The following is a 26,030-nucleotide window of genomic DNA, read 5'->3' on the forward strand; positions in this document are numbered from 1 at the left end:
TAATTTGCAATATGAAGCATTTATTCATATATTCGTATAAAAGCATTGCACACATCAGTTATATAACAAAAATATATAGTGTCCATTATTAAAATATAACCGTCATGTATATAAAATGAATGACATGTAATCAAAATGTCAGGAGGTTTGTCTGCCAGGCTTATGTTGCAGTGACATCCAGTACAGAGGATGTTGTTGTCATGCAGTGGACTGGGATCCACTGTACGGTGGCAATTTGAGGTCACAAGAGAGCTTGTTGAGTCACCCCGGGGGACGCTACAACACATCTGCTCTGTAACTCGAGCTACTGTCCTCTCTTCTACCACTCTGTCAAGAGAAACGAAAGCCTGGAGGTCGCAGAACCAACAGTCTGCAGTTTTGCACTGCTCTGCAAATGTCAACGCGTGTTATCAAAATAGACGACAGTTGCTTAACCTGTGCATAATCTCACACATAACCATACATTTGTCTTGAGTCAAAGGGGCATTTCACAACAAAAGCCCAATTTAGTTATTCTCCATAGTCTCTCACGTAAATTATAGCTATTGTAACTCATTTTGTCTTGAGAGATAAGACACTCTAACTAGAATAGAGAGCAGTTGGTCATAGTTTAAATGTATCATCCCAATCAAGTTAATGGGGAGACACTGATTCCAGGTAGTGTTGAAATCAGCTTTGTGAAATAATGAAAATGAAGAATATTGCATGGCGTACCGTTAAAGCCTCACTGAGTTATACAGCTGGGAATGTACCGTATCATTTTCAAATAACTATTGCTAAGTTATATACTTGGCACATGAGACAGGTGCTTTGTTAAGCAAATCAAATCAAATCAAAGCAAAGTATTACAAGCAGACATCTAATGAACAACAGATTGTAGTGAAATCTTGTCTCAAAGAATAAATTACATGAAAGGCTGGGACAAAATACTGTTTGAATAACAGGTATCAAGGGGGTACAACCATACTGTAGATAACAATCAGTTAAGAAAAAGTGTTGCATGGCCTAGTTTACAGTAACATATTCAATCATTTTAACTTCCTGAGACATATTTAGATGGCAAATGGCTATGACTTACATTACACAAACATGCAAATATATTCATATGTGTGATAGATACCAAGCAAATGTGTATATGCATCACTCAGGATTAATTCTATTCTTTTCTAACACATTTGTTTGAGAAGATAGAATTGGATTATTAGAAAAATCTATAGCACCATTTCAGTTAAATGAAAAAATATATTTGCAATGAGGACCTCTGCTGGTGAAAAGCTGGAAGAGCATGTGTACTGCAGGAGACTGTAGACTGCTACATTGTATGTACATCATCATCAATCACTGTGGCACAGCATTGACTCCTAAAGCCTGATTTTATCATCGATCTAGCAGATAATAGCAGATCTACAAGCTTACACCGCATCACGACGCAACGCATTGTGAGCTTGTAGATCAGTTTTCTTCGTCCACCGTGAAGTATACAGTACATTAAAGACTAACAGCCCTTCACAGAGTGTGAGTGAATCCCATCACACCTGGTTCACTCACTACCATGCTCTGCAAACCACCCAGTGCCCTGCATCTGGAGGCATTGACTTTATTCCACTCCCATCAACATAATTATTTCTCATCTTTGGTATATATTTTGGTCTGTTTGCCACTGGACCTCTAGAGGAGAGGTGGACCACACACTGTACAAAGAATTTAAACATTATTACATCTTTACAGAGCTACCAGAAGCCTGGTTTCAGTGTACTTGGTGTGCCTCCCTCTTTTAATACAGCTCAGTGGTGGACCGTAATGATGAGTTACTTGAGTACTGTACTTTACTTGAGTATTTGTTATTTTTGGATACTTGGATGACTTTCACTCCACTACCTTTCAAAGGCAAATATTGTACTTTTGACTCCACTACATTTCTTGTTTATAATTGTAATACAGCAATGCATAGATATGAAAAAGAAAATGTACTTTTTAATTTGTACTTTTTAATACTTATGGTAAGTATTTTTTAAAAGCATGTACTCCAGTACTTTTAAGTCAAGTACAAATTTGACTAGTGACCACTGAGTTTGTGTGTATCGTGTTTCTCTCATACACCACAGAACAACATCATTCTTGTTGTTGACTGTTGTTGCGGTTGTAGCCCTTTGATCAACCCTGTGTTTAACAGAGGGAACAAATTACCAACACAGCTTGCTTCATTTATATGGACTTTATGTTGCTGTACACTGAAAAACCTGGAGTGTGAATGTAACTAAAAGGCCCATTTGGTTGCTTTTGTCCTCATTTACAAAATGGTTAAATTAATGCTGAGGGCTTCACTGCATAATTAATAATGTACAGTATATCATGATTTTAGTTAATATAATTAATAGCAGAATACTTATATAACATACTTAGTATATCCGTAATACTGAAACTTTGATCTACATAAAATGTGGTTATCAGTCAAATGAAATTATGAAATTATGAAATTACTATTGTTTTTCAAATCATCCATTGAATACATGGGGTCACAATACCTCGCAATCTATCTGCATTATTATTTCAACCCGTGGTTTTGGCAACTTGTGTGTCTTTACAAAAATAGGCCTTTAATAATACTTGTCATCACTTCAAACCTTATTTTGGTTGGTCAGGGAAGTGTGTGCATGAATTATATACATAGATAGACACATAATGTCTTTAGTGTAAAGTGACAGGACGGCTTACAAACCCGTTTAAACAGCTTCAAAGCATTTCCTTTGGTTCAGTGGTTCTCAAACGTTTTCATGTCAAGGACCTCCAAACTGATATGTATTTTGCCACAGACCTCCATCCGAAAATATAGTAATTTTAGCCAGTGTTATAGCTGGCATAATATAAGAGAAGATTTTAAACATTTTCAAACGTATTCAAAATTATGTCGCGATTTTTTGAAAATTGCAGAACTACAAGCTCACACAGCATCACAGTGCGACATGCTGTAAGCTCGTAGATCTGCTATTTTCGAATAGCCGCAGTATAAAAAAGGGTTAAAGTGGTTAAACCTCCTCAAGGAGCCCCGGGGATCCCCGAACTCCACTTTGAGAACCACTGCTTCTATAGTTTGTAGGTAAGATCAATGTTCCCCTTGTTACTGTGGTGCTGTTGAACATTAACATCAGCTGCATACAGGGGCGGCAGGCAGCTTTGGCTCAGGTGGTAGAGTGGCAGCTTGGGAATCAGATGGTTCCCCGATTCTATCCCCAGCTCCCCCTGGGTTAGTGTCAGAGTGTTTATCGGCAAGGCACTGAACCCCTAAACGTCTCACCATGAATAGGTTGGTGGCTTGCATGGTTTCCTCAGCTGTCGTTGTGTGAATGTAATGCACACTGTAATAGCACTTTGGATAAAGGCACTATATATATACTTTAAATGTCCCATTTACTGTAGATATCCATAATCTTCATCACTGTCAATAATCCCAGACTGGAGCTTTGCTTCTTAGAAACGTTGATCCTTTTGTTTGTATTAAAACTAGAGGTCCGCCTGTTCAACTTTGTCCTATTAAAAGTGGTAAAAACAGCAAACAGCTGCAGATACAGTATTATAATATGTACTGTATATACATCCATGCTGGATCTTCCCCAATGGCAGCAAATAGGACCAGAACCATGCCCAGTGTCTGGGCAGAGGTCTGGGAGAAGTTACACCATGAAGTGCATGTGTCCTTCTGCGCCGGTGACGATGACATCCATCCAGATGCGCATGGCCTCGGGGGAAGGTGCCACCATGTAGAACACCCTGTCATGGGTCTTGACGCTGAACGTCAGCGAAGGGTTGGGGCTCTTGGGTGTTGTTGAGTACATGTAATTACAAGAGAGGATGAGATAATGAGAAAGAAGACAAGGCCAGGGAGGTGGTGGGTGGGTGGACGCAGCAAATGGAAGACATGGGGGAAATCAAAGAAGAGGAAGAGGAAGAGATATACATTTCAGCATCGATCAAAGCAAGACTGAGTGCTTACAGCAGTGACTTTCAACCCTTTTAATTCCGAGGACCCCCAGTTTGATATGCATTAGGTCACGGGTACCCAACCGTTTTTGCACCAAGGACCATTTTCACGTACCGCTATTCAATATGTTCGCAGACCACCGGGTGGCATCATCAAGCATGCGTCCATGTGTGGGAGCAATGATCAACAAAAATATAAAGTAAAATCTAAAGCTGTGGGTTAAAAAGAACAGGGAACTGGCTCATGGCAAGAATTAGTTTTTCCTCCACTACAAGCAGGAATTGTGTAAAGAGAGAAGGGGGGTGTAAATGGTGAGACAAAAACATATGATTATTTGACGCTTCACTGCGTAAAAAGTTGAAGCTAGTTCAACTTTTTCTTAAGGTTTCGTAGCTCGTCACGCAGCGACAAGTGTCAGCCGTCAAATTGTATCTTCATGTGGCTGTCTTCCATTGGAAATGGCTTTACAGACCCATAAGGGTCCATTTGGGTCCTAACTATCAATCATTTAGCCGGGGACCCCCTCAAAGACTCCCCGAGGGTCCCCAGAACCCCCGTTGAGAACCAGTGGCTTACAATATCTATACAATGATGCAGAACAAGATAGGAAAGGGAAGAGAGAGAGTTTCATTTGTTTACCTTGTGCGCATTCTTTAAGTGGTCATAATAAACCTCTTCTATGGCTTGGAAGTATATGACTCCTTTCATCTTGGTTTCGTGCTTGTCTGAAGCAAAGAATACACACTGAGTTTACGATTCACTCCTCAGTGATCACAGCTTATTCCGACTTAAGTACCAACAGTAAGAAAATGAAATTATTGTAGAAGTGTAGAAGTCATGCAAATGCATATAGAGGCTACAGTTGTTCCGGATTCACCTGCATAGTAAGTCAGCGTCCGTCGGTTCTGATCAAAGACGAACCAGCGTTTCTTCCAGGTTTTGATCTTGCCGCCCATTTTGACCAGGAAACCTCTGCAGGTTTTGTCTGTGATGGCCAGTTGAAAGCAGGCATCTGGGTTGTGGCCAGCCGCCTCGATGTGGCCGTGAAGATCAAAGTCGTCTTTCCTCACAGGGAGGTACCGCGTCAACAGTCGGGACTGAGGAGGACACCGTGAGATTAAACTTAAAGATAAAAATGCAACCATAACATTGTGTTTATTTGTTCGTAGGGGGAAAAAAAACATTATCGCATTTCAGCTTCTTATCATCATGCCATTCTGAGATCCTCACCTGGGATCTTTGCTTCTCCCGTAGTTTCACCTCCCTCTCGACGAGCTTCTGCCTCCTGCTCGTCTCCTCTTGCAGCCGTTTCTCCAGATCCTCCCTTCGTCTGCGCTCTTCCTCCAGAGCCTGCCGGCGCGCCTCCATCTCTCGTTCCTATGTGAGCAACGTAGAGAAACAGCTTCACACTGATTCAGAGACACTGTGCAGGGAAAAGGCATCTGGACAGCAGGGGCATGATGGAGTAAAGTGATGTTGAACTGGTTGTACAGCTACCTGGCCATGATACTACCAAGTCCTAATACTATCCAGCATCTTTTATTTGTTTATTCTGTGCTACGATATTGAGGAACAATACAAAACAACCTAGCTAGCAGCTTTACCCTGTGTTCTAGGAGTCTCAGCTTCTCGACCTGGGCCTCTCGCAGTAAACGTTCCATCTCCTCGATCTTTGCCATATTGGTTGTGCTGGCGCTGCGAGGAAGAGAAGAATGGATATCACAGTGTTTTTAAATTGGCTGCCAAGATATCTTAATGGTGTGAGGACAGGTGTTAGCTTAAGAATGAGAAAGGACTGACAAAATGTGGAGACTACTCAGACCTGGATATGTTGTCTGGGGAGCAGGCAGAGAAGCTGGTCTCCAAGCTGTCAGAGCTGTCTACGCTGACAGTGTCTGAGGTGTGGCTGTTGTCTGCATATGAGAACGGGTCCAGAAACACGTTGTTTTCAGAGGCCGTCCTGCTGCAGTAGTCATTCCGTTTCTGTCTGTCGTCGTTCATGTACACGTGACTGTTGCCTGCTAATATAAATATACACAATTGACATTGAGTACTGACAAATAAGTACAAATCAAGTTGCTGCCCAGAGATTATTAGATTTGTATAGCTTTCAGATATACGTGCATAATTCATTTTCCATTTTTCATAATGCATAATGATACGTTCACTGTCTAAAGTTAGCGTGTCAAGCAATTTAAGCACACAAGTTATCATTTATTTGTTTTCTTAAAAATGTTGATACAATATGATAGGAATATAGTAAAACAAAAAATCTAATCAAATCAGGTGTACTGACGCCGGGACATACTCTTGATCATCCGCCGGGTGTTCAGATCCCTGGAGGAGAGAGTGAAGCCTTGTGGGATGAAATTCCCACAGCTTGAACTCTGGGACAGGGGCAGGTGAGGCTACAAGGGACAGAGCAACAACACACACCGTGGTCAAGATCTGAGGAAAACACCCCCTCTGTTTTAGATTGTTCCTTAGCTCAGTGGTTCTCAAACATTCTCATGTAAAGGACCCCCAAATTGATACGTATTTGGCTGCGGACCCCCATTTGAAAATACTTTGTGACAGTGACCCCCACAAGAGAAGATTTGTCATCAAGGTTTCATGAAAAAAGCAGATATTCAAGCTCACGTCGCAATGTAACACGTTGTGAGCTTGTAGATCGGCTATTTTCAAAAAGCCGAAACATTAAATCGGGCTTAAGTGTTTAAACTGTTCCTGATTTTGCAGAGGACCCCCTGGAACCCCCTCAAGGACCAGTGAGGGTACCCTGGACCCAACTTTAGAGAACCAGGGCCTTAGCTAGCCTCAAATTAACCTGCCTGGGTTGACCTGCCGGCAGTGCCGTAAAGTAACTAAGTACATTTACTCAAGTACTGTACTTAAGCACAATTTTGAGGTACTTTTACTTTACCGGCGTATTTCCAATTGTCTATACTTTTACTTCTACTCCACTACATCTCAGAGGTAAATATTGTACTTTTACTTTTACTACTTAAGCCCTATTTTATACATAGGCTATTTGAAAATAGCCAATCTACAAGCTCACAACGCGTCGCATCACAACATGTTGTGAGCTTGTAGATCTGCTATTTTCAAACATTTTTGTACTTTTACTTTTGGTACTTTAAAGAGATATTTCACTTTCAAAAAAACTTTTGGTCATTTTATCGTCTATTCAGGCTTTAGTGACCCCCCAGACCGTTTTTAAGTTGCTTCATTCAATATTTAGATATTTGATATCCATTTTATCAGACACGCCCCCTTCCTATTCAAACCCATTATAACTTCAAACTACATTTTTAACATGTTAGATTCGTCAAAAACACCCGTCCTTGGTTCTGGTGACTCACCCTGCCCTCCTAATACGCGAGGGGGCCGTGTTTTTTCGATGACTTTTTTCATTTATTTTTAATATTTTTTTTGGAAAACGAAAAAAATGTAATACATTAAAAAAATTCAATTAAATAAACGAAAAAAGTAATTGAAAAAACACGGCCCCCTCACGTATTAGGAGGGCAGGGTGAGTCAGCAGAACCAAGGACGGGTGTTTTTGATGAATCTAACAGGTTAAAAATTTAGTTTGAAGTTATAATGGGTTTGTAGGAAGGGGGCGTGTCTGATAAAATGATTATCAAATATCTAAATACTAAATCAAGCAACTTAAAAACGGTCTGGGGGGCTCACAAAAGCCTGAGTAGACGATAAAATGACCAAAAGTTTTTTTGAAAGTTTTTTTTTTTTATATACCAATACTTTGTACTTTTACTCAAGTAAATTTTGAATTCCGGACTTTTACTGGTAACAGAGTATACTTCTACAGTACATTGCAGTATTGATACTTTTACTTAAGTAAAACATTTGAGTACTTTTTTTCCACCACTGCCTGCCGGGTTGATTGCTCACCTTGGGAGACAGGCTGCGTCCCAGAGATCTGCCGTAGGGGGTGAGGAGCTGCTGGCTCCGTCTGTGAGGTAGGGTGTCACTCAGGTGACACTGAGAGGAGCTCTCCCTGCTGCTCCGCCTCCTTTCCTTCAGCGAGTGCAAGTGCTGCAGTGGGTCAGAAACAAAGGAACAATGAAACACGGCCAGTGTTGCCACGTCCGCTTGTTCTAAGCGATTTTGGGCTTGTTTATCTGTAAAGTCGCTTGTAAATATTGGTTAGTGTCGCCTAGTAGTTACTTAGTAGTTGCTTATTTGGGCTTGTTTCCTAATGCTGTTTATAAACCAGTGGTGCTTAAACATTTCCATGGCAATTCGGACCACCAGATTAATATTTGTATTTGTCCACAGACCCCCCCATCTGAAAATATTTTGTGCCAATTCTCTCGCAAAATCTGGCAACACTGAACACGGCATATTCCATTGTTCCTCCACATTTGTATCCACATGATGTATAGAATCCAAGGAGTTTTTTTTTCTCACTGTCCTTCACGTTTCTCACTGTCCTTGACGCACGGTGCGTGCTGACATTTGGCAGCAAGAAAAAAACAAAACAAAAGAAAGGAAGACAGACAATCATAGACCTTTAGTCATTCATTACAGTGAGGTGCTGTTATTGTAACACACAAGCGCCCTCTGCTGTTTAGATTATACAGTACAGTACACACACACAAGGAAATGTGTGATTGCTTCTCCTTACCTCCTTAATGGCCCCAGGGTTGTTAGTGAAGGCCTGGCCCCCAAAAAGGGCTGCGTACTTTCCTTCCAAAGAGGCCAGATTCTCCTTCTCCTGTAGACAAGGGTGTAGTTTATTTTATGTACTTTATACATCCCGGGAAAAGTCACATTCACACCTGTGTGTCTTCCACCACCACATTGAGGAGCGCTACTGGGCCTGATCAGGGTTCTGTGGCACCGTGATGTAGTTATTGATAAAGAGAATTACTTTCTGTATCCAGATTTTCCTAGCTGGTCTAGAGACAGTCATTGTGATAAATGTGAAACAGGTTAATCAACATCTGCATGCAAGGCATGCAAGGAGCCTTCAAACAGTACCTTCTGAAGCATGATGAGCAAATTGTTTTTCTCTTTCTGGAAATTCTCTTTTTCTTGTTGAGTTTGAAGGATGATCTGAGTGGATTGTCTCTTCAGGGTCAGCAGCCTTTCCTATGGAAAGCAAAACAAATATGACACCAGCAAGATATTGGAGAACTTTCACAAACAAACACCAAAGAAGTGGCTGTTTTAGAAGTCAAACTTATTTATTTAAGTTAACATAAGTTATTTGAAAACATAAAATCTAAAATAGATTAGATTAGAAAAAGTACTGCAACCTTTGTTCCGTTTTTGGTACCCAGCATGCAAAACTATTTTATTTTGAAGCGTGAATTTTTGAGTGGATGGAGCAACTGTTGTTGTTTAGTAATTCCATGTTTTTTGAGGATTTACTCCTCCTTAGAACATTAAACTTTTAGTTGAAAGTTACCAATTATTATCTGGTAGGACTACATTATTTTAACTGACTCTTTAGAAATTAAACCCACCCTTATGCTTTGTTTCTATTTTGTTTTGAATTCAAAGAATACTCTTTCATTTGTTGTTTTGCTTTTGTCATTAACACAGAAACCGTAAACAGCATGCTAAATAGTATTTCATGTTTAGGATTTCTGGTATTGATTATTGCTGTCATATGTTGATGCTTTGTGCTTTAATCCTTCAAAAATGCTGTAATAATAATAACAACAAATCATGCCAAGTGAAACGTTTGCATGCGGCAAGAGGCAAAATTGTCCAAATGTTTTCTTTCTTCGTCTTTGGTAGATAGCTTTTGATATGATCTACAGTCCTGTAGTAATGTCTGTTAAAAGCATACTTTCTGCTAGATGGAAGTTTAAAATAGTGTGTAAAGTACTAAGCAAAGAGAGTCATACTGTACTTAGAGTGCATTAGGTGCTCTCTTGGGGATAGTTCTTGGGTTTCATCCCTCTTTGCCCTTTTATAGACCCATTTACAAAAGGTCTATAAAAGCGCTTTTTTGTGGGCAGTCTCTTGAAATTATTCTGTACAGTCTCTCCAAATAAGAGATAGAGAGAACTGAAGGCTGTGATGTCTGAAGCTGCTCCATAGAGAATGGATTGATGACAGGTGACTGAGTGGTTGATTTGAATTTCTTGTGTTATGCAGTCATTAAACCTTACTTGGCCTCACATGTTTGTACATAACATTTAAACCTATGAAAGTAGGTTATGAAAAGCAAATGTCAACCCTATACTTCATTGACCGGTGTCCCCCAGGTTACATTCTTCTTCCCCTCCAACACAAATCTCTTTGCCGAAAATAACTTATCTAAAGCTGACAACACAGAGCAACGCAACGTGTTGTGAGCTATAGTATTTTTGCCAAATGATCACCTGTTATTATATGTCCAGAATAAGGATGCTGGTTCAAGTAGTTAAATGTTAGTAACAGTTTGAAAAACTAATAGCGATTTCGCATTAGTTTTGGCCTTCTTCTTCCGCAGGACAAATCGAAAGCATCAGAAAGGGATGCTTTTGAAAGCATCAGAAAGGGAACAAGAAGAAGGGGGCGGGCAGGCAAGGGGGAAGAGAGATCGATCAAAGAAAACAAACAAATTATCTACATATTTACACATAGTGCCTGAGGTAAGATATAAAGGTGCGAAAAGCGAATAGAAAAGTCAGTTCAAAAAAAGAAAGTGCAAAATGTCAGCGTGTGTCGACCGCATAATCCACATGAGGTAGCCACTGATAATGGACTTGTATCTGCATGCATTTTTTTATCTGTCAACACTGTGTGTTCTATTTGATACATCACTTGTGTGTCAGATTTGTCTTTATGACATTAGTGTAAGAATATATTGGCAATTCACGCATGTCATGCTAGCGGCCTACATCAGTGATTCTCAAAGTGGGGTCCAGGAACCTCAGGGTTCATTGAGGGAGTTCCAAATAGACCCTTACAGGTCTGTGTACAAAATGGACCAACTATTTGTACACTGACAAATGCAACCATTTGTGAATGTACAAATGGTTGCATTTGTACACTCACAGTTAGGGGCCCTTGAAATTAGTTAAAAAGTTTGAGAACCAATGGTCAACATGCATGCATGTGGCTTGCGGCATACCTTGCGTGTGACCATAGTGCGCTGGCAGTCGGCTATTTCACGGAGTGACCTCTGCGTCCCACTGTCCTTCTCCTCATCCTGATGACACTCTCTCTCCAGCTGCTGGAACTCCAGCTTCTCAAGGGGCTTTGTTAACACATCACCCTCCTTAAGGATTAACACGCACGCACACACGCACGCACGCACGCACGCACGCACGCACGCACGCACGCACGCACGCACACACACACACACACACACACACACACACACACACACTCTTAGTTATAACAACAACAACAACAACTTAAATTGGTATAATGCCTTTCACCAGACCAAAGGACATTTCTATTTTACATTGAAAGAAACCAAAAACAAACAAGTAGACAAAACAAAACTAGCATCCTGGGATGCTTTTTCAGGGCCGACTTAGAGAGCCCTCCAGAGTACAGAGAGACACATTTTTCGTATTTATAAAATGGCTCTCATTCCTTCGCACGCTTACCTGCGACTTGTCCGCGAGGTTCGTCTTCTCGTTGCCGCCGATCTTCTCCTGGAGCCTCTCCAGAAGCTCTTTGTCTCTCTGCAACTGGGCCGTCTCAGATTCCTGTTCTCCGTCCAACAGAGCACACTCCACCTCCATCTGCAACGCAGAGCGACCGCACAATGAGAAACGTTGTCCCCACATGCACATCTGGGGATTTGCCGTTGGCTCGGCTGCGGTCAACTCAACAAAAGACTCAAAATACAACAAACATGCCATCAGATAAACACAAGGGAAACACAGTACTACGTCGCTGTCGGGGGAAAAACCTTGTATGTCCAGATTTTCAACTTTTAATGTGTTTTCGTACAAGAGTGTCGTCAAAAGTATCAAAAATAGCCGATCTAAAAGCTCACAACGCGTGAGCTTGTAGATCTGCTATTTTTGGAAAATAAATACAATTAAAGTGAAAGTGGTTAAGTATGTCTGTGGGTTTCATAAATATTGAATCAATGAAGAATGAAAAAACGAGTAGTAAGTATTAACAAGAGCTTGTTACTAAACAATAACTACATTGAATGTTATGGTTTTGGACATACAAGGTTTCCGGCCGATAGCGACTAAAGACAGTTCTCAGGATCATATTCACAAGAAATTGCGCGGCTTTAGATGATTGAGGCGTGCCTCAATCCACACTGCTTCTGAACCCATCGAACTACAGGAAGACAAATGACACCAGGCGCCTGAAACTAATCAGTTGTGTTTATATTGGCGTACAGCACAGCAGGGGTTCCCAAACTTTTCCATGCCAAGGACCCCCAAATGGCCATAGCCTCGTCTGTGACCCCCCCCCCCCCCACCCCATTGCAAAATGGCTTAAAGAACAGACAAACAAACAAAAACAAAAATATCTAAAATGTGAGCTTGTATAGTTCTGCTATTTTCACAATTGAAGTGTTTTGAAGTTTGCCTATAATGGCATGCCCAAAATAAGGAGCGATTATGGATCAATTATTTTATCGAATTAGCGATTATCTATAATGTTTTATAATCTATTAAATTGATTAGTTTGATCAGCTGTGTTTCCATTGGCATCAGTACCTCTCTGATGGACTCCTCCATCTGGTTGTCCAGGTCTTTGGTCTTCTGCTCCAGCTCGTCTATGTTGTTCAGAACTTGAATCCTCTCCTCCTCTATGTGGGTCACTTCCTGTTTCAGCTGCATGCTCTCTAGGACCTGCCAGAGACATCATATGCATCCAGCGTTACATTTGTAAAGAAAAAAGCCCCACTTAAGTGCTCCTAAATACTTCGTTGTATGACAAATAGTGAAAAAAAGCGAATCAACAAGCTCACAAATGACATGTTGTGAGCTTGTAAATCTACTTTTTTTTTCTTTCTTTTTTTTTTTATAAAAAAGGGACATTTTAAAGATTTTGTAAAATGTTGAACATTTGCCCAAAATAGGGACACTAGTATTATGGTTATCATAAAGTCCACACACTGGATCATGCTCCACAAGTGATTTTAATAGATTACCAGCAAGGTAATTGATGTTTCGAGCTTGCTAGCTCTTCCTGTGTGCGGAAGAGCTAAATACTGTGACAGCGATATGAACTGTAATGCATGTAGCAGAAACTTTTGTTACATCGTGTTCTTTAGTGCTTGTTAAAAAGAATAGATACTTGGGTGTGAACAAGTGGATGCTTCATAAACAACTTTGTAAAAGTTAAGGATACAAGGGAACTGCACCAAGTCTTGCAGTTTAAAAAATATTATTTTGTATTCATTGTGCAGCCATATTCTGGTGTCAATACGTGAACTGTATTATAAAAAGGATTTCTTGACAGTTTCAACAGAAAGTTGGTAAGAGTCCTCATAAACTGTGACAGACTGTCCCTTTCTGGACAGCAATCAGTTCTTTCCATGCATTTGATATGCTATTAAACCATTTTCCCAGCCACTGCAAACCATCTTTTGCCAAGGTGGACTAGAGCCACAGCTGCGTTTTAATTCACTGGAACCTGGCTCGCTGACAACGAGGGCAGGATTCCATTCCAGTTTGTGAAATGGAAATATTTTTTCCAATGCGTTTTGCTGCCACAACAGTTCCTGAACACCCACATACTTTATCTCCGTGGCTCTCAAACCTTTTAATTTCAAGGACCCCCAGCTTTATATGCATTAGGCCATGGACCCCCATTTGATCTCTGGGACCCCAATCTACACTATAAAATCCTAACTCTGGAACCTTACGGGTCCATTTGGTTCCATTTGTACACTCTGTACAAATGGAACCAAATGGACCCGTAAGGTTCCATTTGGTTCCATTAGTTCACTCTCAGAGTTACAGACCCTTAACTCCTCAAGGACCCCTGGGGGTCCCCGGACCCCAGTTTGAGATCCACTGCTTTATCTCATCTATTGCTGATACTAAAATACAAATACATTCATATTAACATGCAGGTATATTTCATTTAAGACAAAACAGATCCTAAAGCATCAGGTTTCCCTGTCTGCAGACACAGCCTCATGTGGCTTAAGGATTTATAAGTAATTTCCGATGCAGTATTGCTTGCCTTGTAAGGCGTACTTTAAAATAGCCTTTTACCAGTGTATTATCTTGTAGAAATGCATTTAAGTACACAGAGATATAGTGTAAATACTGAACAAATACATGATGTACAGTACAGGTGTAGCAACCATGGTGTAATTATTACACACATTCTGTATTAGGGAGCGGTGTATTCACAATCGTTTTCAGTTGTTTGATTCAATTGTAATGCTGCATATAAAAAAAGTATGTACACCTACATTGGTAGCGCAACTGGGAAAATAGTTACCTGAGAAATCCTTTGTTGCATTTCTGGGTACAATTCATGCGTTGGCATGAATTGTAAATCATGACTAACGACCTTTTAAAACTCACATAAAAGTTGATACCGCTGCCTGTGTCAGAATACACTGAATTAAAAGTAAGGGCATTGTAAAGTAAGGGCTTACTGAATGGACCCTGCTCCACCATACGTAGGTAGCTGGGAATGCAGGCGAGTGATTAGAAGGTCCTGGATGATTCATAAATAAATAAATATACTATTATATCCTTGATGCAAAACCAAAACCTTCCTCCATACAATAGCTTCAGTGTAAAGAGCAAAACATCTGGAAAAAATAGATGCCTTTGTAATTGTGCTCACATACAGCCTCTCTCCCCATTCACGCACGCACACACACACACACGCACACATACACACACACATTCTCTCTATCCCCCTGTGGTGCACGCACCCCGCACCCACACACATACACAGCATACAGTGAACAATTATCTACTTGTATATGCACACACACACACACACACACACACACACATATACACACGCACGCACGCACGCACGCACGCACACACACACACACACACACACACACACACACACACACACACACACTACTATAACTATAACTACTATACCATACACACAAAAACTATAGATCATACATTGTTGCTGTTGTGCAGAAACCTTGTATCTCCATATTTCAACTTTCTATGCTTTTTTGTAAATTAATGCCCTACAATGACACACAAAAGTAGCAACAAAATTAAATAGCCAATCTACAAGCTCACAACACGTCACAATGCAATGTGTTGTGACCTTGTAGATCTGCTTCTATCTAGATCCTTCTATTTTAGATAGTGAAAGTTAAAGTCGTTGTCTGTGAGTTTTATAAATATAATAATAATATCTACATTCGATCCATTGGAACACAGTTAATTTTTTCCCTACCCATTTTCTGAAAAGTAACGGTTTTGGACATACGAGGTTTCCACCCGACAGCGACGACAGGCACATCTATACATCACACATGCACCCGCACACACACACACACACATATACACTCACAAACGTATTCTACTGGGGATAAAGTCATTTCCTGTCCCCCCCCCTCCTCCTCCTCCTCCTTGAAGAGACTGCGGGGCTGATGGCTACAGCCTAACTGTTCCAAGGAGAGCTTCTATCATTAAAACCAGACACACCGCTAGAGCGTCGTTACCGATCTGGAGTGGAAAAAATGGCACTCTTTTACAGGAGGGGGCTGTAACTAACTCTGTGGTGACCGAGCTAGTAAAAGGGGGGAAAAAAAGAAAAACGAGTGGACTATAGCTTAGCAAAATACATGCAAACGGAATTCCTCAAGAGGCCCCACACTGGGCACTGTTTAGAAATCCTCTCGCAGCCCCCGATAGTGGGAACCTACTGTATATGTTTGTGTGTTTATGTTTCCATGCTGCTCACACGTTATGCAAACATACACTGTAGATGTATACTGTACCCCAATGGCCGATTTTATACTTGTGTTGTGTGCCGGCGACACATACTGAAACTATCCGACCTACAAGCTCACAATACGTCACCGGGCGTTTTTTTTCTGTGATTGCTTCGCCCGAAGATGTATTTTGTGTAACAGCTATTTGTGTCATAACTACAGTATATCCACACGGAACGCCAATATTCTGCATAAATAAAGTGATGCAATTTTTGTTGGGAATGACATCAACCTGTATGAATGAGGCATCAACTCTATGAAAAATTTTGATGCAAGTCTTGCAAGATACTCCCATATTTTTCCCCATAGTTTCATTTATTTGTGTGTAAAGGCCTTTAAAGATCAGTTTTTACAAACACCACTTAAGCCCTATTTCTAAAATAGCTAAAATAACCAACATACAAGCTCTGAACAAGTAATTAACTTTACATTAAATTAAATATTAGAAAATGTTTGAATAATGTTTGCCTATAATGACATGCCCCAAAATAAGGATGCCAGGTTGAAAATGGTTAAAATGACATTCAGGAGTTTGCAGTGTATGCCTCTCAGAGTGTGTGTGTGTGTGTGTGTGTGTGTGTGTGTGTGTGTGTGTGTGTGTGTGTGTGTGTGTGTGTGTGTGTGTGTGTGTGTGTGTGTGTGTGTGTGTGTGTGTGTGTGTGTGTGCGCGTGCGTGCGTGCGTGCGCGTGTGCGCGCGCGCATTCGTGTGCTGTGCATGTGTGTGCTGTGCATGTGTGTGCCTGGCAGCATTGATGAACTTCACATTCCTATCCATATTTGGACTAAGGGGAGTCTTACTTTGGCTCTGTGTTGAGCGGAAGGCGAGGGAGCACTGCTGTTCAGGCTGACTGCAGGTGACTGGGACCTGGCCTCCCTGTAGACGCTGGGCTGGAGCAGGCAGCTGCCTGGTCGGTCCTCACCCAGCTGGTAGTCCCTGCTGCTCGGCGCTTTGGCTTCGAAGCAGCTGTCCGGCGCCGTGCCGCCGGGAGAGTCGGAGCACGACTCGGACTCGTCGTCCGAGACCTGCAGCTTCTCCAGCTCCTTGTTGATCTTCTGCAGGTCGGACATGGAAGAGTGGGCCGCCTCTCGCTTCACCTGGCCCAGCTCCGTGCACAGGCTCATGATGGTCTCAAGACGCTGGCACTCCTAAGGACACGGAGAAGCAGGTAGCGGAGATGGGTGACACAATAGGGTGACACTTTTGAGTGTGTGTGTGTGTGTGTGTGTGTGTGTGTGTGTGTGTGTGTGTGTGTGTGTGTGTGTGTGTGTGTGTGTGTGTGTGTGTGCGTGCGTGCGCGCGTGCGTGGGTGAGTGTGCATGTTATCCAAGCTACACCATTGCCATAATAACACTATACCATGGATAATACTTGATTCAGATTGGCAGGAGGGTGTGCATTATTTTCATCTGCGGTCTCATACGGTTCAAAATGTTGTATGCATAATTTTATGTTTATGTAAGCTAAAATGAGCTACAAATGACCATTAAATTAACCTTGTTTTAAAACACACAACTATACTAGCAGACTGACTTTGCTGGTACTCATCTCTAGGTCTTACAGCTCCTCCCACTTGCTGGAGTTGTAAGGTAACCTTTATTCCAAGGTTGACAAAGATAGTGCCACACAAAGTTTCTATCTAAAGAGCGTACAAAATATGAATAAAACATTCACATTTTAATTGTTGGTGTCTATTACACCACTTACACCAGGTTACCCTGGTGTAAGTGGTGTAATAGACACCAAGCCATGCAGTTGTAGAAAGATAATGCACTCATTCGAGGCAAATCACCTTCGGATTCTTGTAATTAGCCTCTGTTTTGCGGATCAGTTTCTGGGTGTGGCTTATCCCTCACATAAAACATGACAAGAAACTCACCAGTCTTTGTACTTTTTGCTCCTTGAGCCGCTCGTCTCGTTGGTGCAGGTGGTAGTCTCTGAGCTCCTCTTTCCCGTTCAGAGAGGTGATGCTGCCCACCCTCTGGCAGGGCCCAAGCCCACCCTTCCCGAAGGACAACCTCCTCTCTCCCAGCCCCAGGTCCAAACAGGTCGAGGAGCCCCTCAGCCCCTCGCAACCGTCCCTCCACACCTCCGTCTCGCAGCCCAGCGAGCTCAGCGAGGACATGCTGGCCCTGCGGGACGCGCCGGGAACGCCGGCCGACACCGTCACGTCCGGCGGCTGCTCCAGAGACGACAGGCTGCGCCGCGACACCACCACCGCGGGCACCGCTGTCCTCGGCGGGGGACCCGTCACCTGATGGGCGGGGAGCAGCGAGAGCGGAGGGGCCTCCGATCGGTTCAGGCGGGGCAGGGAGCGGCTGTGGGTGCTCAGGCCGTTGAGGGAGCCCGTGGAGTACTTCCTCTGCCTATGGTCCCCCGTACGGCCTTGGGAGTAAATCCTGCGTCCCATGCGGGGGCTGGAGGGCATGCTGGCCGCGCCGCTTTTGACCCGGGGTGAGCGCGGCACAGGGTGGTCCCCGTAGGAGGAGAGGGTGGCGGACAGCAGAGAGCCTCCGTCCGCCAGGGTGGTGGAGAGTAGTAGGCTGTCTTGCGATCGGTGGCGAGATGTGGCGTGGTGCCGGAGTGAACAGTTGGGGCTGAGGGGCCGCTCCCCTTGCCGAGGCGAGGGGGGCACGCTGCTGCTGGCGTAGTAGGAGGAGGCTCTGGAGGAGGTGGGAGGGCGCCCAAGAGTGGAAGGCACGCTGAGGTAGTTGCGGCTGCATTCGGCTGCCCTGAGGCTGGCCTCCAGGGCGCTCTTCCTGCGCTGTAGCGTCTCCATCAGCTCCTGTAGCTCCGCCTTTGAACGGGAGCCCCTCATCAAGGGTCCGCCCACTGAGCCTCCATTGCTGTGTTCAATCTTCACACAGTCTGTAGAGAACAGTGTTAAATTATGGTCTTTTAACTTTAAGAGCATTGATGGACTTTGATATAGCCATGGATAGCTACCCGGGCGGGCAGGTCTAAATAGTAGATAATCATATTTACTCTGTGAGAGAGAAGAAGAAGTCATTTCATTCACTCTCATAGTATGGCAAAACAGGTGTCAAAATCACACTTTTAACAGGTCAACAAACATGCACAAAATAGAATCTGCCAACACCCCAAAAGTACCAGAACCTGTTTTATGTTTGTTTCTGTGCTAGAAGCGTGATTTTCCATTTTGCCATTCACTGAATGGAACCACTGCTTCCGGTTCCTTGATCACAGAAGCAATAGATGAAGACGATGGAAAATACGTTGTATATCATTCCTAGGTTGCTAAACAACGCACGGTTCCAAAGTTCAACGTCACTTTAAATCCAGCATGTCTCTTGAGACATGGTCTGTAACCACAATGACTAAACCTGATTTTTTTTTAAAGCTGCGATCCGTAAGTTTTATGTCCCACCTGGCAGTACTCTACTATCTTGAAGTGGCGGCGCACCACTGTTACATGCATAATATAGGGGAAACCCTGGTATGGGAAATCTGCCTTGCTTAATAAACACCAGTTAACCCTTTAAGACCTGAGGCCGCTTCTAAAAAAAATCTAAATCCTAAAAGTTTTTCGAAAAAAATAAATAAAAAAAAAGGTTTTTCAAAAATAGCAGATCTACAAGCTCGTAGCGCGGCACTCGGTGCCGCGCTATGAGCTTGTATATCTGCTATTTTTGAATAGCCAAAGAAATCTTAAAGTGACACAGATGCGTTCCTGGTCTTAATGGGTTAAGCTGAGAGGAGCAGAGGCGTGTGCTGACTAAGATGGGAAAAACCAGCAAAAAATGCAGTCTGGTACAGTTCCGAGTCCAATGCAAACATTGGGCCGGTGGCTAAAAGCGTCTTCTAAAAAATGGGAAAATGCTGGCGGGCCCACCAAGACAAAACAGAATGCTATCAAACACCTCGCAATTCCGACCCCATTGTGAGGATACCGATGTCACTCCTGTCATGACTGGACTTAATTTAGACACTGTTTACCTGTGGCTGTGTGCTGTACAGCAGTGGTTCTCAACCAGTGGTCCGGGGACCACCGGTGGTCCTTGAGGGGGTTCCAGGTGGTCTCCAGCTAAATGATAGCTAGATAGGTAACCAAATGGACCCTTATAGATGGACATTTGGTTTCATTTTACGCTCTCAAGAGTTAAATTATTGTTAAACATCTGCGTTATTTTAATTTACAAGAAGTCTACACAATTAGAGAATGTAGAAGAAATATTCTAAGTCTTGGGTCTGAGAGTCTAAATCTCATCAAACGGTGGTCAGTGGCTCAAATGCCGAATAAATAATGGACCTTGATATGAAAAAGGTTGAAAACCAGTGCTGTACAGTAATTTGTTATTACCGTCTACATATACAAGGCCTGAGTGGAAGTGGTGGACAAAGCCATTCAGTCAAATACTTCAAACATTTAATATTGTGTTTCCACATTGTCCAACCAGGAATGGTTTAAATATAGTCCTTATAGATAATTAGATTGTTATGCGACCATTATTTCCGATGTCTTTAGCATGCTGACGGTCATTCCAGACATATTACTTTGCTTTGGTTCACTACACATTAAAGTGCCACATGGTGGATATGAAATGCATTTTCCAGTCTGGTGACAGCAGTATCTTCAAAATGAATGAAAACAATAGACTTAAAAAAAAGTAAGTAAACCTCTGTTCTAACATGTGACTCCAGGCTTCCTTTTAGAAGCATGATTATGCTGGAACAACAGCTGTTTTACAGCTGCTTCTCAAAGGGAAAATAGGCCAGGTGGTAGTGGGGAAGGAAGGTCACTTCCAAGAACTTTTGACTATTACCTGATGAGCCGTCCCTGTGCTTTCCATATTCTGTGATTCTTAACCACTTGAACCCCAGCATCCCTATTCTGGGGGGGGAACATTTGCCAAAAATAGCAGATCTATAAGCTTGCAGCAAAGCCAATCTACGTGTCGTGGACTTGTAGATTGGCTATGTTCGGTAAGGAGATAATTTGGTGTAGATCGAAAAAAAATACAATGCAACTCAGGTCCGTTTAACTAAGTATAGAGGGTCTCAGTGAATGGCCAGGTCAAAGATAGCAGGGAAACAGCGACTGGTCATTGAATTCATCCTACCTGAACCATAGCCCAAAGTGGCGATGGGACTCTTCTGGGGAAACATGCTCCTCAGATGACTGGCCTCCTTCAGTTTACTTTGGTTTTGGTTTACCAGAAAGAAAGGACAAATGGAGAAATCTGGAGGAAGAAATACAATCAATGCAGGATAGCAGCTTGCAACATTTAAGTACATTGTGGTGTGCTGCTAAATAATACAGAAATAAACTACTCTGTTAGAAATTCTGGCAGTCAAATCAATTACTCAAAAGTGTTTGCATACATACATACATACATACTCTCTCTCTCTCTCTCTCTCTCTCTCTCTCTCTCTCTCTCTCTCTCTCTCTCTCTCTCTCTCTCTCTCTCTCTCGCTCGCTCGCTCGCACGCACGCACGCACGCACGCACGCACACACACACACACACACACACACACACACACACACACACACACACACACACACACACACACACACACACACACACACACACACACACACACACAAATTTTAACCAATAAACAGAAAATATTGTAACTAAATCCCACTCGTAGCTCCTAGACTAATATTTAATTGTCTGTTTTTTCTCTGTGTCCATGGGCCTCTTAAAGGTGCTATATAAATGTTATCATTAGTATTACTATTATGATTTAAGACAGTGAGTAGGAAAACAGTCCAGAGGAAAGTACATAATGTGCTTATGAGCAGCCTGCGATGGAATAAAGTCTGCCTCTGTGTCACTGTCACACTTTAAATGCCCATCTTACAGTAAAAGTTGCTCTGTCCCTAGGATGCACTGCTTTTTTTTGCAATTTTTGATCTTCTTATGGTATTTTTATTGTCGTCACCCTGTTCAGGAGACTCTGAGTACATGACTTGCGCTGACTGCAATGTTTTCACAGCTGTATTCTAATGTCTGCTTTTTTTCAGTGTGTGACGCAGCCGTTTACTGATCAAGCTCAACATCACAATTTTCCCATGTTTTTCTTCCACTTTCTCTTTCTTTCTTGCTTAAATTATTTATAAATAATAAATACATTTTAACTGAGTAGAAATACGGAGGAACCCAGGAGCCCAAACAGGCAGACAGTCTCCACATCATGTTAACATTAGTTTGTCTCCATGTCCCCTCCTGTCTTGTCTGACTTGTCCTGATCATAATCAGCGACCCACTGCTTAGTCTGTGATGAGGACCTGAGCTGAAGAGGGCCATGAAATGTCCCTCTGGGTGATACTGTAAGTGACTCTAGTGAAGTGACTCACTGTGTGACAGACTGCGTGACTGAGTGCCAGACAGGCCTTGTGGTGTGTTAGGAGAGGAGAGAGAGCGCGAGAGAGACAGAGAGATGGAGAGAGAGGAATGAAGGATGAAAAATTAAAAACCTCTGTCCCCACCACCATGCTCTTGACCGAGTGGAGACATGCTCTTTAGTGGCCAGCAGTAACATTAGCTTATAGAGGTTGTGGTTGTACTCGAATGTATCTCGAGTAGTGTCATCACCAGTATTGCATTGCATTGCTGTACATCACACTGTGATGTATAGCAATGGAATGCAATGCGATACAAAAACGAGCAAACTTCAACTCCATTTCTTACCCCCACCCGTTCAAAACCCACAGGCCGTAGTTTACTCTGTTCTTTCTTCGTGTTATTTTGAGGTGAGATAATATGTTTATAAACCCTGGGGTGTTCCGTTTTATTCATGTCACCTAAGGTTTCAATAATCTGCTTCTAATCGGATACAATCCGTTTTTGTTATCATTGTAGCCTATCAATGTTGTTTTTATCACTTCATATTTTGTATCGTACCATTGTGCAAATAACTAAACTAAGCACTAAACTAAATAGACAATGGGGAGGCCAAATTACTGATGTTACTGTTGGCTCCACAGTAGAGTGACTTCAAAAGTCACACATTACAGCCCAAAGGCATATGGGCGCACGCACACACGCACGCATACGCACATGCACATGCACATGCACACGCACACGCACACGCACGCACACACACACACACACACACACAGAGAGAGAGAGAGAGACAGCGAGAGAGAAAGAGAGTGAGAGAGAGACAGAGCCAGACAGACAGACAGATCCAAGGTTTCCTCTCTCCGCCGGCTGGAGAGAGCAGACCTACAGGAAGTAGAGTATCCTTTTACACCGTCGGCTACAGGCCACAATCAATCAGCATGAGCTCACTCTTCACTCTCCACACACTTGAAGAGGCCGGCCTCACGTCAGGAGGAGACGAGAGCTTTGACTGCGTCACACAGACTACAGGCCAGCGGGACATTGCAGCCAGTGGAGTTTTTGCACGCAAACTCTAATGCAGGCCTGGACCGCTGGTGTAGCAGTCCAGGCACCTATGCTCCAACGTAGCCTGACAGCGTGGGTACGAGTCCCGATCCTGAGGTCCTTTGCTGCATGTAACTCCCCATCTCTCTCCCCATTTCCTGTCAGCCTACTATCCGATCCTATCAATAAAGGCATAAAAAGCCACAAAAAATATAAAAAATGAATAAATTGAATGCTCACACTCACTGTTTGTTCAGTTACACTTATGGGGACTTTCATTGATTGGATTTGAATTGATTGATTTCTTATTATTATCTTATGCTCGCTTAAAAAGTGGTTCTCAAACTTTTACATTTCAAGGACCCCCCCAGTTTGGTATGCATCAGGCTACGGACCCCCACAACTCTGAGAGAGTGCAAATGGAAGCATTTGTACACTCTCGCAGTTACAGACCTGCAAGGGTCCATTTGGTTCCCAACAATCAATAATTTAGCTGGGGACCCCCTGGAACCACTCAGGGACCCCTGGGGGTCCCCGGACCCCACTTTGAGAACCAGTGCACTACTTGCCTACCAATGACATCATCGTCGATAGCTGACAAGCTGATAGACATTTACAGCCAGTTCTCTTCCTAGGAAAGTTAATATGATATACTAACTTATGCATATTATGCTGAAATAGAAGCCATTGTTCTTGCATTAATACAAATCTACAAATGAATGCTTGAAATGACCAAAACTGCCTATATGAAGATGTCACTGGTATAGGCAGGGGAATGGTGCCATCTTATAATGAACATTCAACTTGAAGTGGTCCTTTAACTGTTAATAGGGATATACGGGTCAATTAAGGCTTAACATCACATGACCCCTCCTGCGGGGTTAGCAAAATGACACACACACACACACACACACACACACACACATACACTGGACAAAAGCCCACATGCACGTGAGAAATGCTGCCCACACACACACACACACACACACACACACTGTCGGGTCATAGCTGAATAAACAATTTCGTAAAACTTGCAAGTTGCATGGATAGTATTAAGTAGACATCATGCTAAATGCTTCGCTTCAGGGCTACTTTGCTCTGTCCACGAAAATATTAATTCCTATTAGGAAACAACCTCGAAATTCTTTGGCATTCATTCCAACTAAAGGTTTTCAAAACACATATTTGTTAAGTAATCCTCACAAATCGTAGCCTGCAGCTTCTAATACTGAGGCTACCGTTAACCAACGTTATAATAGCCCAGAGACTACTTTGTAACTCTATAAGTAACTTTTTTAATTAATGTCGACTTCAAATAAACCTCCAAGGCATGTTATTTAGCTGAAGACAGATCAGCGCGACGCGGGGCATCACCGTCAGTCTGTGGAGTGAAGACCCTTCATGATCTGATTCTTAACTAACTTTACTGAGACTGGACTGGAGTGATCGTCCCACTAACCTCTGTCTTCTGTCCCATGCACACTGATGATGGTCGCCGGTCAATTTGAACTTCTTTCTCGTCATAGAAACGTGGAATAATCCCGAGAATTAGCATGACAAAAGAAAAGAGATGAAACGCTATACTCCTATACCTTCACTCTGCTCCCAGACACTCCTCCTCCTCCTCCTCAGTCCCTCAGCCCCTCATCTCAACCCCCCTCTTTCCTCCTCTCTCTCTCTCTCTCTCTCTCTCTCTCTCTCTCTCTCTCTCTCTCTCCTCCCTCTCTCCCCCTCTCTCTCCCCCCCTCTCTCTCCCTCTCTCTCTCTCTCTCTCTCTCTCTCTCTCTCACTTCTCTCTCTCTCTTCTCTCTCTCTCTCTAAAAATTCCAACACCCATAGCAGTGGTTCTCAAAATGTTTATGTCAAGAATCCTCCAATCGTATTTGGCCGGGGGCCCTCATTTGAATATATTGTGTACCAGTTAGGACACCCCAAAAGAGAAGACTTACAGTAAATGTTACGCTTTTCCTCATTTTCAAGAGAATCAAGAGAATCTGTGGTCTGGAGATTCACAATTATTGCTGCATCCTTTGGGGCCAGGCACAGAATATCACCTAAACAAAACGGTGATGGAGTGATCTTAAAACATGAGAAAACCATATATGCATATGTCACACACATCTCCCATACAGTTCCTGCACACATAGGGTGTTACAGGAGTACATGAGAATTTATTATAGGAGAGAATTATTTGCAATAGTGTCTACATTATTTAGTAAAAGCAAGAAAGTGTGATGTGGACATGTAGGATGGACATGGACCATGACAGCATACTGTATAAAACAGCCCCAAATTCACTTAAGTTACCTCTGTATATAAACTGCCATGACAACTAAATTTCCCCTGCGGGATCAATAAACGTCTATCTATATCAGATATCAAGATAAAAACAACATGTAACCATGTACTGCCTCATGGATGAAAACATAATTGCCTCAGCCATTTCTATTTGTCTGCCAATCTTATTCTTTGTGGGCTCACGCAATGAAGGGTTTACCCTCTAAATCTAAAAGAGGCTACTTTACTGTAACTGGAATTCATGGGTTAATGTTAGATAATGGTATTGTTTTCATCCTCAAAAGTGATGCTGTAAGCAATGTTCTTTAGTAGTGTTCCGTTATGACTTGTCCCTGCATGCATAACTGTCCTTGCGAGTTCTTGTTTTCAGTGTCTTGGAAGGAAAAATGTAATTGACACCATCCTTTGAAGTACAGTAAGTTGAAATTTTTAATTTAAATTGAAGTATTAAAACCTAAATGGAGGATTTAAGGAATGGACGCTGAATGAATGGAACTTATAAAAGCCGGAGTCG

The 26,030-nt window shown here is 42.5% G+C and overlaps 1 protein-coding gene across 3 annotated transcripts; it reads right to left on the minus strand.

Annotated features, from left to right (window-relative positions):
* phldb2a (pleckstrin homology-like domain, family B, member 2a) lies at window positions 1-24,826 on the minus strand. 3 transcript variants are annotated; one of them, XM_080434940.1, is made up of 17 exons: window positions 24,678-24,826; window positions 20,944-21,063; window positions 17,742-18,730; window positions 16,663-17,010; window positions 12,640-12,774; window positions 11,560-11,697; window positions 11,076-11,222; window positions 8,987-9,097; window positions 8,631-8,720; window positions 7,895-8,038; window positions 6,288-6,387; window positions 5,802-5,997; window positions 5,584-5,674; window positions 5,210-5,356; window positions 4,857-5,076; window positions 4,619-4,704; window positions 1-3,812 (listed from the first exon to the last, which is right to left on the minus strand). In XM_080434940.1, the coding sequence occupies exons 2-17, from the start codon at window positions 20,987-20,989 to the stop codon at window positions 3,672-3,674; spliced, it is 3,129 nt and encodes a 1,042-aa protein (XP_080291066.1). In that variant the 5' UTR covers window positions 20,990-21,063; window positions 24,678-24,826; the 3' UTR covers window positions 1-3,671. The 3 variants fall into 3 exon arrangements, with proteins under 3 accessions (XP_080291066.1, XP_080291065.1, XP_080291064.1); XM_080434939.1 differs by having other exon boundaries at window positions 5,802-6,000; XM_080434938.1 differs by having other exon boundaries at window positions 6,276-6,387.
* Between the last annotated feature and the right edge of the window lie 1,204 nt (window positions 24,827-26,030).

The sequence above is a fragment of the Gymnoscopelus braueri genome (assembly GCF_963280865.1).
Source record: "Gymnoscopelus braueri genome assembly, chromosome: 8".
NCBI classification, from domain to species: Eukaryota; Metazoa; Chordata; class Actinopteri; order Myctophiformes; family Myctophidae; genus Gymnoscopelus; species Gymnoscopelus braueri.